General features: G+C 43.4%; 1 protein-coding gene across 3 annotated transcripts; it reads left to right on the top strand.

Annotated features, from left to right (window-relative positions):
* The first annotated feature begins 1,781 nt into the window (after positions 1-1,781).
* On the top strand, positions 1,782-13,424 carry slc7a3a (solute carrier family 7 member 3a). 3 transcript variants are annotated; one of them, XM_017421399.3, is made up of 12 exons: positions 1,782-1,936; positions 7,390-8,038; positions 8,127-8,288; positions 8,620-8,794; positions 9,008-9,123; positions 9,251-9,473; positions 9,553-9,692; positions 9,978-10,080; positions 10,367-10,596; positions 10,687-10,853; positions 10,963-11,071; positions 11,174-11,328. In XM_017421399.3, exons 2-12 carry the CDS (start codon positions 7,672-7,674, stop codon positions 11,326-11,328), a joined length of 1,947 nt encoding a protein of 648 aa, XP_017276888.1. In that variant the 5' UTR covers positions 1,782-1,936; positions 7,390-7,671. The 3 variants fall into 3 exon arrangements, with proteins under 3 accessions (XP_017276888.1, XP_037834965.1, XP_037834966.1); XM_037979037.1 differs by lacking the exon at positions 1,782-1,936 and adding an exon at positions 3,649-3,776; XM_037979038.1 differs by lacking the exon at positions 1,782-1,936 and having other exon boundaries at positions 7,672-8,038; positions 11,174-13,424.
* The last annotated feature ends 397 nt before the right edge of the window (positions 13,425-13,821 follow it).

A 13,821-nucleotide genomic window follows, 5' to 3' on the forward strand; every position in this document is an offset into this window, starting at 1 on the left:
TTCCCCATAGAAATACGTACTTTTAGCATTTAGCTAGTGTTTTGCTTCTTTTAGCTGCTTGATAACGTTCTGCTTTGTTCAGTTTTCGCAACCAAGTTCCAGCTTCTTAAGGAAGTTTTAATGTCACTCAGCTCTCAGCAGTCAAATGCAGTTTTTAGTCCAGTGTAGCTATGACTAATTAGACACAACTAAGGTTTCCACATGAGAAGAACTTCAAAATAATGACAACTAGGTTTGAGAGGGGTGTGTTGGCCTAAAACATACAAGCCATAAATACATGTGCAACTGATAAAACCAAAAAAAAAGGAGGAAATAATGATATCTGAGGTACATATGCCGAGCCGTGACGTGTGAACACCGTGACCTATAAAACCAGTGAGCTTTGATGTGTTGGCCTTGTCCCGAGTAATGAAAGTGAGCAGACAGGACGGGCACAGAGAGCCAGAGCAGAGATTAGGTGGTGTTTTGTTAGCGTCCGTGGCGCTTCACCGTGTTTGCCGAGACACCCAGTTGGATCAGCTTGATAAAGTGGAAGTGAATTGAAAGAGCAACCCAAAGCAGTGTGACTGAGCTCGGACAAAAGGTGAGACGAATGGTAACTATAGCACCAGTGGACAAGGGAGGGACGGTTGGAGACAGAAAATGGAGTTCGTACAACTTACACGTTCATTTATTTCAAGTTACCTCTGCTTAGGTTCACGGCATGGTCAAACAGGAAAGTAAAAGACCTCCTTAAAGGAATGTATGTCGCCTGCTGCCTTTCATGCCAGAGTTTTAAACTGAGATCATCTTATGTTAAGAAGAGACGGAGTTATACCTGATTTGGTCAAACCTTATAAATTATGTCATGCGATACTGCAAGATCTCTTGTGATCTGTTAGTGTTTGCACTAAGGATGACTCTCAGCTACTATCACATCAAACTTTAGCTCAGTATTTGTAAATTTGACTGTTCTAGCTATTTTTGTGTTGGCTCAGGTTAATAGGTTAACGAAACTTTCACTGACACATGGAGCTAATCCGTTTAAACGACCTCCACAACCAACACAAAAATGGCCATAATTCTGTCAATTTTACAGATATTCTGCTAAAATCTAATGTGGTAGTAGCCGAGAGTCATTCGAAACACATCTTACATCATCATCTTGCACTGTGCATAATGTTATTTTCAGACCATGGACAAGTAAGGAAAACATATTAAAGTGTTATATTATAATACATGTCTATGGCTTTGATATAACTTTTAACCTATGTATATGTGTGTATGTATCTTTTATTTACAAGCATTATGTCCTGGAATACAATAAAACACATTTAAGTGGTGAGATTTTGCATGATCAACAAGTAACATGAGAATAAGATATTGAAAATAACATTTTCTAATGTTACATTTGACACTCCACCTTCAGGTTCAGATCACTGAGTACATGTACACTTGAAAGAAAGTTTGAAATCCTCTCCCTTTCTTTATGATGAATAAAGCAGTTTGTGTGTAAATAAAAAAGGTCCCAACAAAAGCAGTAATAGACTGAGGGTGTCGGATTTCCTTATATGGGCGTTGCTACTTCATGGAACCACGTGACGACGTACGCACGTTGGACGTCTTCGCTTCTTTCATCCGGGTTTTAAAGCGTACGAAAAAGAAAAGTTCAGTTTTTATTTATCTGAAATGCAGCTGGAGCCTGCCTGTATCGATTACTTCGCCGCCTGTCGCCTTATCGGAAACGCATACCTCTCGTGTTTGTGTTTCCATTCACACGCAAAGCTCCGCCCTCATTGTGTCAGTTTGTTTACATACATCCCGCCCACCTCACGCAAAGATGAAAACCAGCACACGCGCTCAGCCAGGCGGGGATTATTTCATCAGCAACTGCAGACATCGCTGCTCTCCTTCCGTCATTGTCCTCTCTCTCTGACGTACGAGAAGTCACAAAAAGGTAAATAATGTCCTTCAGTTTTATCGATGCGTTCAAACACCCATTATCGAACTGTCTTTTGTCCCTTTTTTTCCCTAGAGTTGTAACGTTGTCTTACCAGGAAGTAGACTGATGCAATCCTCCTCGTGTCGCTGTCGGTTGTAGTATTCTTGGCGCACTGTTCGAAAAGAACACAACGTTCTTCACATTCATTGACTCATTCGTGTTTACAGTTTAAAATAAAAATATGTATACCACCAATGAAGCGTCGGAGTCGCATCGAGTTTATTAACTGTAGTTAATGTGTCCTAAATCGGCTTAGTTAATTTGTTATTTGAGCGGGGAATCAGCTGATGTAGTTTAGCCCGGCGCGTAATGGAAAACCCGAGAGCTAGAGCAGAAACTGGAAACTTAATATGGGGTGACCATTGTGGAAAACTCGTTTAAACCGTCTCGTATTTTTTTAAACGCACTGCTGGACACATTACTGTGTTTATAGTTTGAGGTTTCCATTCATTGTTTTGGTCTTAGCCGGTTAGCATAAGGTGCTAAGGACGCGCAGCTAGCAAGGCTTGGGAACGCCGAAGTGCTGCTTTCAAGGACCCCACCGGCAGCGTCGAGAATTCCACAAAGTCGTTCTGAATTGAGCTCGTGTAACGCAGATACCCACTGGAAAGGTACGCCTTCGTTTTCAACTATTAAATGAGGCGCAAAAAGCGCCGACAAGACCGGCTGCAGCTGGAGTGGTTCGCGTCGGTTTTGCACGAGAATTATTTTTTCCGAGCAAAATTGAATTGGTGCGGAAGCGCCCGTTTACTTTTAACGTTTAAATTCAACCGCTGAGAAAGTAGCCGTTTCAAACGTGTTTTCGTCGCCTAAAACAGACAAATCAAAATGCTCCCCATTAAAAAATGATGATAAACATATTCAGGAATTTCATTATCATTACTGTGGGCGCTGAACACGTCGAGGACGCGTAGGTCGTTGCTCAGTACAGTGGGTGTAAGTACGACTGTTTTTTAACTCTCAATTAATTTCCAACAATTTGGACCTTTTTTAACAGTCACGACTTGGCATCGAAGCGCGGCTCGACGTAACACCTGGTTATCTACCGAGCTTCCTGCCTTTTTGAGGGTGTTGCCACGTCTGTGTTGCATCAGCCGCCGCCGAGTCACTACATGGTAGTAAAGTAGTGAGTCTGTGGTCGAGAGCGGGTTTCTACCCATTTTTATTTTAACCTACTTGGCGTTTAGGTAAGCTCGGTGAAAGAGCAGACACAACAGAGAGCCTCTAATTTAACAACGAAGTTAAAGACATAACGAAATGGCACGTTTCCCCCTCTGTATTTTCACTTCAGTACATTTTTTCCCTCACATTCACCTGCCTCTGATTCAGCACACACGCCTGCTTTATTACAGCTGGGGGTTAGGCTAGTTAGTGAAATGTTCTCTAAATTAATTTAAAAACAGCTGCAGTTAACTGCAGATTTGTTGTGAGCTTCATAAACTGTGCAGCTACTTAAAAACACAGCAATCAATGTGTTTTCTGGACTATATATGCAAAATATAAGGTATTACTGGCTCATCGAGTTGCACTTCTGTCTGCGCCGAGGCTTAGGGGCCACACCTTGGCCTTTGAAATGTGGCCACTGTGTGCCAAACGGGCGGTTATCCTCTTTAACACTACAGGGGCTTATGCTGCTTCTCTTGGGTTCGTCAGTGTAAGTACTGTTGGAGTCAGGTCGTGGGAAAGTGAACAGGTTCTTCTTTTTTTTTCTTGTCACATTCCAGTCTTTTTTTTTGGCAGGGGTCGTGGTTTCCCGCCAGGTGACTTGAAAAGGTCGGCCGGTTCAGTCTCGGTGGTGGGTCCTTCCACAGATACGTGCACAAAGCCCACCCGTTCAGGTCTGCTGTGTGGCTTTTCGTGATTAAAAGCATATATCCTTGTTCCTCAAAAAACGTGCTCGTGAGAGACCTCAGCAGCTACACTTGCACTGTCCGTGTGTCTCATTGGCTTTTCCTAAAATGGTGAAACGTTTCTAGTTGTAAATATGCACATATCTTTTAGAGTCTTGATTTAAAGCTCTCTCTGTCAAGACTAAATGTTGCACAAGTAATCTTTAAGAGCAAAAATATGTATTTAGACTTGCGCTGTATTTACATATTTTACAGAGCTCCCTTTACATTGGAAGTCGTGTTAGGGTTTCAGTAAGCAGTTGTTGTTGTTGATTTGTTGTAGTCAAAACAAACCCATGTGATGTTAAGGATGGAACAAGCCACAGCAACAAACTATAATGAGGTTAGCAGGTTTGTTACTTCTCAGAGTAATCCTCTTACCGTACGTGGCAGTTGAGGCAAAGCTAAGTCAAGGAACTGGACCGGTCTCCCCGAAGCCTGTTAGAACCGGAGCGCCATTCGGCCCTCCGGTATGCAAAAGGGCCTTTCAGTTCATCTCAGCCAGGACCAGAAGGTGAAACAAAGACCCAGCTGTTGCGAGCAGAGACGAGAAAACCGTTGATGTGTGTGTGTGCTTCCTGCTAAAGTCTTGCCTGGTCATTATTAATACCAGGATTAATAAAATGAATGCAAGCATCACGGCAGTTTTTTAAAAATGGGTGTGTAGGGTGGCTAACGTACACAAAACAAGCACCCTCGTGAACACCACAAGGAAAAGATTAGCAGTGGGTTGACGTGACTGAGGCGGCTTTAATGAGACCATCACAGAGCCTTTTTTGGTCATTAAAGTCGAGGCTTTGGTGAAATTAAGGCTTCTCGTTCCCACTCGCCCTGCTTTAGCCTTAGTTGCCCTCAAAGTACCTTTTTTTGTCCTCAGTGGAAGTCAGTATGGCGGAGAACACCGCCAGCTGGGCACTGCAGTTTGGTCATAAATGTTTATTAGTTTAACTGGGACACCCTCAGATCTCAGTTCCTGGTGTTCAGGTGGAGGGAGTGGGAACATTTCCATCATGTACCAGTTTCACCGCATGTCTTCTGAGGGCCGACTGTTTATTATGGCGGTTGTCGGGCGCTCTGTATTATTTGGATTTCATTGTTTAACTCTGTTTGTCCTCGTTTTTTTTCCCCCCGAATACTTAGCTGTACGCGACAGGATGTTCTCCTTTGAAACGCGAGGGACGAGACATGCTTTGATTATTGGGTCGTGCTGTTTTTGTGGTATTTATAGAATATTGTCTTTTGTACTGAAACATTGTGAGAGCTTGGATCCTGTTCGCAGAAAAAAAGGGCTACAATTAAACTGTACCACTTCGTTTATTGTCTTTGAATAAACAGGACTTTTGAACTTTTATTTTTTTTAACCCAAGGAACATCCGAAACAGGGATTAGCTGTATGGTATCCCTAAATTTTGTCTGTTTGATGCTAAACAGCAGGAATTTTAAGGGTTTTTTAAATTAGAAAATCTATTTTCTTGATAGCGAAATCACCTTTTTCCCCATTTGACCTCCAACCAGACAGACAGCCTGAAGGAGTCAGGTGTCACTTACTTAATGGCCTCAAACAGGGTTCAACATTGCTTTTTGTATCACTGTTACCGTAATCCCAAACTTGTCCTTGTTTTCTGACAAAAAGTTTTTATTTTCACATCTTAGATAAGTATTGTTATAAGTTTTTTGTTACTTTTTATTGCAGCAGTTGCATTACTGCATAAACTTGCAAGTTAACAATGGCCGTAATCTCTGCTGACTCTTTTGTAAATAGTTATTAAACGGTGTATCGTTTGCAGATAAGATCAGCTTACAGCGGCCTTGACTTTACAGGCATACTTTGGATTAGAGCTGTGTGTTCCAACAAGTGTTGCTGGAATTGACGGTGCGATGCTCGCACATTCATCATGTTATTATCACAGCGCGTGCTAGTTTCCATTTACTTTCTCGTGATCTCGGGGATTCAGCAGACAGAACAAAGAAGCATGGAAGATAACACGACGCATCGAGCTGTTTTAACCGAGACAAATGTTCGCTTTCTTTTGCCTCTCGACGTTTGCACTCACACACTTTTTTACGTCCAGAGCTCCGGTCTCAGGGTTTTACCCCCACGGTTGTGTGACATTCCAAAAGTTATGAAATGACGCGTTCATCTGAGCCGGGTTGCGTGTTATGATCGGGGTGGAGTAAAATCTACTGGACCAGCCTGTTTTAGGCTGGTCCAGTAGATTTTCCTCAAACTGGAATCTTGGAGAACCTGCTGCCTGTAAATACTCTGAATGACGCCCATCAGTGTACTCATTGTGAAGCTTTTTCTTCTGGGAGTGTTTTGTTTGCACAGTGTAAGCTTGTAAACTAATCGCACATACCTAGAACACATGACACACGCATATTAATAACTTCCTTTTCTTTTTTTTCTTCCCGGGCCTATTATTTTGCGTACAGCATGTATATGTCTGAGTTATCTCACAGAAACACTCTGTATCTGCCTCATCCAGATGGGCCCATCTAAGTGTCCTTGAACTGTTGTGGACCGTTCATGTGTTTTTGTAAGAATTGGTGTAATCATTATCTTTTACCCTTTCGTGAACTGGACAAGCCCCATACTATGAACGTAATGAGGTTGCTGTCCTTGAGGCCAGTTTTCTTTACTTTACTTTTTTTTATTTTTATTTGGATGATTAAAATGTACTTTTCTAATCGACGGGCAGCAGCTTCAAGTATAAAAGCACATCAGCTCTTCTTGTACATATATTTATTTAAACTGCAGCCCGTTTTATCAGCCTTTTCCCAGTGCAGCAGGCTCCTGTTATCACGCTGCCGGTTCACGCTGTCCCCCTCCTGTTGATATTCGCCCGAACTCGACCGCCGTCTCTGGCGTTCCCAGGCGTCTCCCCGCGCGCTGAAATAACAGGACGCCGGGGTTAAGCCGGCCTCTCTCGCAGCGAGGAATGGAGCTAGGTGTTTCTTTTGTTTTCCTACGGGTGTGTCACGTTGCAGGTTTATTTATTAAAGCAAAATTAAGACGGGGCGGGATAGAGCAAGGTCTCCTTTTGTCTTTGAGGTCTCTGTGTGCCCCACTGAGTCTCATGATGTGATGCTAAGCTGGAGAAAGGTGGAAGGTGGGACGAATTCCTGGAAGTTGCATAACTTGTAATAATACAGGTTCTTGTGTGTTGGATTTTTTTTTCCCCATTCTTTTTGAAACTAGCTCACTAACTACTTATGTCAGACATTTTAGAAATGAATCACATCTCAGATCATTTCCCAGCAGTGTTTATGTTGCTTCCTGCCAACACCCTTTTGAATTAATCTTCTTTCTGTTGTCCATCTTGAGCATCTAAAGATGTCTTCAACAAATTATTGCCTTTTTTCAAACGCTGGTTTTGTTTCTTTTTTTGTAAAACAAAAAGAATGCCATAATCTTGATGTTTAATTCCAAGTGCAGCGTTCTAAGGAGCGTAAGCTTTGGCAGGGACTGAATAGATCTCTGTTTTAAGTGTTTTTTGTTTTTTTTTTGTTTCCTTACAGGTCCTAATCTGCTGCTGCTGCTGCGAAATACTGTGACCACACACCTGCCACTTCCTGCTCTGTGTACTCGAGTGACTCTTGCCTAAGTGAACACACATTTGTCAGAGGACCAGTAATCGTCAAGTACTTGTTTTTCCCCCAATCTGTTCCCAGCACTTTAGCAGTCCTGAGCTAAACTGCGTCACAGGTGTTTTGTTTACACTGTCAGTCACACACACCCACACGCTTGAAGTATTTAAAACTCCTAGCCCGCTCTTACGCCCACGCTCAGTCACAGCCAAAATGGCCAGCAAGCTGTCCAGCTTCGGCAAATCCCTGCTGCGCCGCCGGGCATTACATTGCTCCGGCGAGGAGACCCAGTTCGCCCGCTGCTTGTCCACGCTGGACCTCATCGCCTTGGGAGTGGGCTCCACGCTGGGCGCCGGCGTCTACGTCCTCGCTGGCGAGGTCGCTCGCGAAAAGGCGGGGCCGGCCATTGTGCTCTGCTTCCTCATCGCCGCTCTGTCCTCCATGCTGGCCGGCCTGTGCTACGCTGAATTTGGCGCCCGCGTCCCCAAGACAGGATCTGCGTACCTTTACAGTTACGTGACGGTCGGAGAAATCTGGGCCTTCATCACAGGGTGGAACCTCATCCTCTCATATGTCATAGGTGAGCTCCCGTCTCAGAGAACTTCTCGTTGATCAGGTGTAGCCCAGGGCCGGATTATAGATTTATTCTTGTTTCTGTCTACCTTTAGGTACGGCCAGTGTGGCCAGGGCTTGGAGCTCCACCTTTGACAACCTGGTCGAACAGAAGATCTCCGGCTTTTTTAAAGCCTCCATGGCGATGAAAGTGCCAGGTGGGGTGCTGGCAGGCTACCCTGACCTGTTCGCCTTAATCCTGGTCCTGCTGCTAACTGGTGAGTGTCCTGCTTTACTCTCATCCTGAGCTTTTTTGTTTTTTGTAAAATTGTTTAAAGATTTTAGCTTTGAATCAACCAGTCTGGGTAAATAACACTCTTGATGGTTCAGTTGGTAATGGCCCAGCTAACAGACATAACAGTCTTCACACTGATCTCACAGCCACTGTGACATGCCAGGAGCAGTGTTGGAAAGAAGGATTGCTGTCACCGAGCGATGATTTGTTGGAGGTGTTAAAGCATGAACATATCCGCCCACATAGCAGACCACGTAGCTGTCGGTGCTGAATCTGAATCCCTTCTCCTCACTTCCTGCACTTTCTGCTTTCAGGGCTTCTGGCCTTTGGCGTGAGCGAGTCCGCGCTTGTGAACAAAATCTTCACGGGCATCAATCTGGTGGTTCTGGGCTTCGTTATCATATCCGGCTTTGTTAAGGGGGATACGGCCAACTGGAACCTCACAGAAGAAGACTACTTTGACTTCAAAAACGCCACCAATGTGTCAAAGTGAGTATTTAACAACTTCCTTCAGCAACAAATTATCTGGTTTGTTGTTGTCACTTTTAAAGTGGTAAATCATGTTTTTACAGCATCTGTACATAATGTTTTATCAACAGAACATATTCTGTTGGTTTTATCTCATCACTGCTTCTTTTTTTCCTATTGTTGCCTTTTAAAGACAACAACAATAAAGAGCCTTTTCTTTCTCCTGTCTCTCAGAAAGGAAGAAGAGTTTGGTGTAGGCGGTTTTGCTCCATTTGGCCTCTCTGGAGTCTTGAGTGGTGCAGCCACGTGCTTCTATGCCTTTGTGGGCTTTGACTGCATCGCCACAACAAGTGAGTGTTTTCATGTTTCTCCCCATGTTAATTCAGAAGAACGACGGTCCGCAGTGATTATCTGAGAAGTGGTCTTTTAGCGAGTGTGACAGATTTTAAAACATTCTCCTCGTTTTGTTGTCTGCAGGCGAAGAGGCAAAGAACCCCATGCGATCCATCCCAATCGGCATCGTGGCCTCGCTGCTCATCTGTTTCTTTGCCTACTTTGGGGTTTCTGCCGCTCTGACCATGATGATGCCGTACTACCAGCTGAACACCGACAGCCCTCTGCCCGAGGCGTTCAATCACGTCGGCTGGGCTCCCGCCAGATACATTGTGGCCGTGGGTTCCCTCTGTGCTCTGTCCACCAGGTGAGGACGAGGACACTGCTGTACTAACACAGTTCGTTTCAGACAGGAAGTAAAATGCTAACTGCGGCTCTCCTCTCAGTCTCCTAGGCTCCATGTTTCCCATGCCTCGTGTTATTTACGCCATGGCCGAGGACGGGCTGCTGTTCCGTTTTCTGTCCAGGATGAACACTCGCACAAAGACGCCCATCCTGGCCACCATCGTTTCTGGTATCGTTGCAGGTGAGACGGCGTTCTTTGTTTTATTCATCTGTGCGTCTGTGCTTGCCATGTTGATGTTCCTTTAAGGCAACAGGCTCTTTGCTGTGTCATTCTGCTGCTGTCAAGCGCTTTGTCTCCTGTCTCAGCTACGTCCATCAGGCTGTCAGTTCAGGATCAATACCGCCTCCTAAAACAGGCGGCAGAAACAGCAACTCAGATGTTTTTTGTTGTCTTGTTTCCTCCCCATACATGCATCACTTTGTGAACGTTCGAGTGTGACTTATCTAAAAATCCTTTTCTCTGCAGCTCTGATGGCGTTTCTGTTTGACCTGGCTGCCCTGGTTGACCTCATGTCTATAGGAACTCTGCTGGCCTACTCGTTGGTGGCCATCTGCGTCCTAATTCTGCGGTAAGCAGTTTTTATTCTCTCCTTCTCAGAGTTTAAAGTGTGTTGAATACTTTATGGCAGCTGATGTTCTAACGCCACCCGCTTGTACCCATAAAGCTACTTTAAAAGCGTAGTTATATCATAATCCGCGTTGAGCTGTTGTGCAAAGGTCTCAGAAGTTTTACGCACCAACTGTTTTGATCTAACATGTTTTCACATTTTTAAGACATCCATTCATATTTTTGTGCTGTTGACATTTTTCCTGTTAAGTCGGTGTAAATAATTCAGCCTTTCCCTCCCTCCACAGGTATCAGCCAGGCAATCTGAATTCATCCAGTCAGATGGAGAAGCTGGTGGAGATGGTGGAAGGGGAGAAGGTGGCTGTAAGTGGGGGGGACAGCAGTGATGAGTACGGCCCGGAGACGGAGGACAGACCCCTCCAAGAGACGTTCACTGCCAAGCTGCTCTTCAGTCCAAGCGGGAAAACCCCGACAAAGACCTCTGGGACCATCGTCTACGTCACCACGGCTGTCATTTGTAAGCTTCTCTTGAAGCAGGCTTTAAAAACAACATGGCACCGTCCCCACACTGATGTAAATAAACTTATTTTTTTATGTGTTTTTGCAGCGGTTCTCATCACCGTCCTCTGCATCATCCTGGCCAACTGTCTGACAGATCTGCTCGAGGTCCGTGCTGCTGTTGTGGTCCCGTGTATCATCTTAGCCTTGCTCTGTGTCGTCTGCATCATCATCATCTGGAGGCAGCCGGAGAGCAAAGAGGCTCTCACTTTCAAGGTAAGCATTGCACCTGAGAAAAGAGGCTTCTCTGTGTTTTTTTCTGCTTTTGGTAATTCTGTCTCGGCAGCTGACGTACTTACTAAAATTTATCTTTGTTTTTCTCAAGGTCCCTCTGCTCCCCTGGTTGCCCCTGTTCAGTGTTTTTGTCAACATCTACCTCATGATGCAGCTGGACTTTAGTACATGGTGCCGCTTCGCTGTCTGGATGTTTGTCGGTGCGTTTTAAACTCCACAAATCCTGTTGTCACCAGTGCCCTCCATTCGGGTTAACTGTGTTTTTTTTATAACGTCCCGCTGAATCTCTTCTCTCCTTCCAGGTTTCCTCATCTACTTCTGTTATGGCATTAGGAACAGCAGCGAAGCAAACAGCAGGTCATCCCCACGCAAATATGAGCCTGCCCTGCAGAACAAGAAGCCCATTTACACAGGCGCCCATGACGAGAGCGACGTGGAGGCGGGCAGCAGTCCCTGATGCAGACTGACACGGACCTGGGGGGCGGTGAGGAGCATCTACGCTCAGTTTTGATCATCTGCAGTGTAGGTGGCTTGGAACGCCGCCCTGAGTTTAAAAGGACTGAGAGGCAAGAACAACAAACCGCCACACGCATCTTATCTCCAACTTGGAGGCTGATTAACTTGACTACTGGACGCTGTGACAAAATCATTTCCTGGACCTTCTGTCTGATTTTTAAACCTGGTTTAAATTAGCCCCCGGCAGACGTTTAGCTGCCTATAACACGCTTTGAACGGACCCGACTAACACCATACTGAAATCATCCTCACGGAGGTGTGTATTTCCGTTATATGAACCTGGAACACTGTTACTTTTTGTCCATTTTGTGTTACTGTGAGCGGAAACGCTCGAGACGAAGAAGAACCACGGTGTAAATCTGTCCGGCAGCCTGTGAGGCTCGTAAAAGCAGAGCCCAGCAACAAAGTGACGGATAAAAACAAACAATCAATCGCCTCTTATAGATGTGATTCTGTAAAGTGAATGTGTGTAGTTTTCCGTTAGTGTGTCAGCAGTCAGGCTGTGTAGTTTACAGTGTCAGTCACCGCAGGTCGCTCAGTCACTTCTGGTCGACATCAATGTTCAATGTTTTAAAACACTTTTGCCCAAAATTCCCAAAGATCAGTCGTAGGTTAGGCGTACGCTTTTAGAGCAGTCGGGAATTACTCAAAATATGCATATTTTTCTCTGGCGTTGACACCGTTTTATAGTGTTCGCAGACTTTTTTGTGTGAAAATACAGATACTGGAAGCTGTATTCTTAACCCTCTTGCCGAATGAATTAAAAATATTCATTTGACAGGTATCTTATGAATGTACTTGTGTGGCTCACGGCCATTCCAGGTCGTTTTGCAGACCAGGTGTATCCTGTGTTCATTTAAAACAAGCCCACTGGGTCACATCTGATTTAACACTGAAATATTGTTTTACAACCTTTTTATTCTTTCTTCTCTTGTGAAAAGTTTGCTTTCCACAAACACTCTTGGATTTAGTTTCAGTTGAAACTTGTTCTTGGCAGCTCTGTCTGTTAAGTTCCCTTCACTTGTGTTTTTTTTTATTTTTTATCACTTTTGTCTGACAGAAATGTTAATATTTAAGTGTTTTATAGCATCACTCATTAGGGGTAGTTGTCATTTCTCTGCCTTTTTATGTATTATTTTTTGCTTGTACAGTTTTTAGAGTGCTGATCTTTTTTGTTTGTTTGTTTCGCTTCACGTTTTATCTTGCATTGTTATTTGATATAATTGTGATCCTTATCAATCAAACTGAAATATTTTTGGAAACTCTGTTTTCCAAAAGAAAGATTGACCATTTTGAAGTTGGTCTAAATTATTTGAGAACAGATTTTTACCCCCCCAGGTTTTTTGGAGTCAGTAAAATAACTTATTATTAATGGCATTATTATTTGTTATAGTAAAAGTACTTTACTGTAGAGTGTACAGTATTTGTCAAAAACTGAATCTTTGTATAATGCTGTAAAGTATGCATATATATATATATATATATTTTTTTTTTTTCTTTGTTGGTTTTTTCTTCTTCTTCTTTTTTAAATATGACCTAAATGTAATCTGAGACGGTTTTTGTAAATTACACTTGAAGAAATTGATGCTGCTGAAATCCAAATTACAAGATTTGCTCCTGTGGAAGCTGAACTCCTCAGAACATATCATCTGATTTGTTTCCGAAGGAGAAGGTTGAGGATTAACTTTTGTTTTCGCCCCCTGATGATGACGAATCCAAACTGTTGTCTAAAAACCAATTCCTCTGGCATTTAGACGAGTAAAGGATTTGTCACAGCACGGACGGTGACATTTACTCCGAAACTTTCCGACAAAATATGAAGATCTCCACAGAAAACTCGCCAGTAAATCTCATCACAATGTTTCTTGATGAGTCTGTGACTCACGCCCAGCCCGTGTGCCTTTTTTTAAAACATCTCCCTGTTCAGTGCCGTTTCATTAACGGCAACTTTATTTTTCTCTGTTTTATATCCTGTACATATTGCTGTCATGTAAAATAATGAACTTTTTTTTTTTAAATAAAAGTGATTAACGCTCATGGCAGTTTGTGTGTTGCTTTTGTTTTTCATTGTAAAACCTGCTTGAAGTTTGTCCACGAGTCACGACTTGGAGCCAACGTTGGCTTCACATCATGTCTACTTTTACTTTAGCAGACTGAGGCTGGAAGTCACTCAGCTCTTATAGTTCTTACTCTGTTAGTCATATAAATGTAATCAGGGTTTTCTTTTTTCTTTTTTTTTGGGTGAGTAAAATCTTTAAATACGAGTGTTTTTTTTGTTTTTTTTCTGATTTAATTGAGGTTTTAACATTTAATTTGTCGCAAATTCATTCAACCTGTTCATCAAAAATAAATAAAAGTGGCGAGCTTCTGAGCTGTCGTGGAGGGTAAATAATTGCGGTTTGCTTTTGATGTGCACGCCTTTTATTACCTGACA

This window comes from Kryptolebias marmoratus, linkage group LG13 (assembly GCF_001649575.2).
Source record: "Kryptolebias marmoratus isolate JLee-2015 linkage group LG13, ASM164957v2, whole genome shotgun sequence".
Taxonomy (NCBI): domain Eukaryota; kingdom Metazoa; phylum Chordata; class Actinopteri; order Cyprinodontiformes; family Rivulidae; genus Kryptolebias; species Kryptolebias marmoratus.

Coding starts and splice junctions, on each gene's coding strand:
- slc7a3a (XM_017421399.3), top strand. CDS start 7,672: ATGGCCAGCAAGCTGTCCAGCTTCGGCAAATCCCTGCTGCGCCGCCGG. Junction 10,597..10,686: donor CGTCACCACGGCTGTCATTT/GTAAGCTTCTCT, acceptor GTGTTTTTGCAG/CGGTTCTCATCACCGTCCTC. Junction 11,072..11,173: donor CGCTGTCTGGATGTTTGTCG/GTGCGTTTTAAA, acceptor CTCTCCTTCCAG/GTTTCCTCATCTACTTCTGT.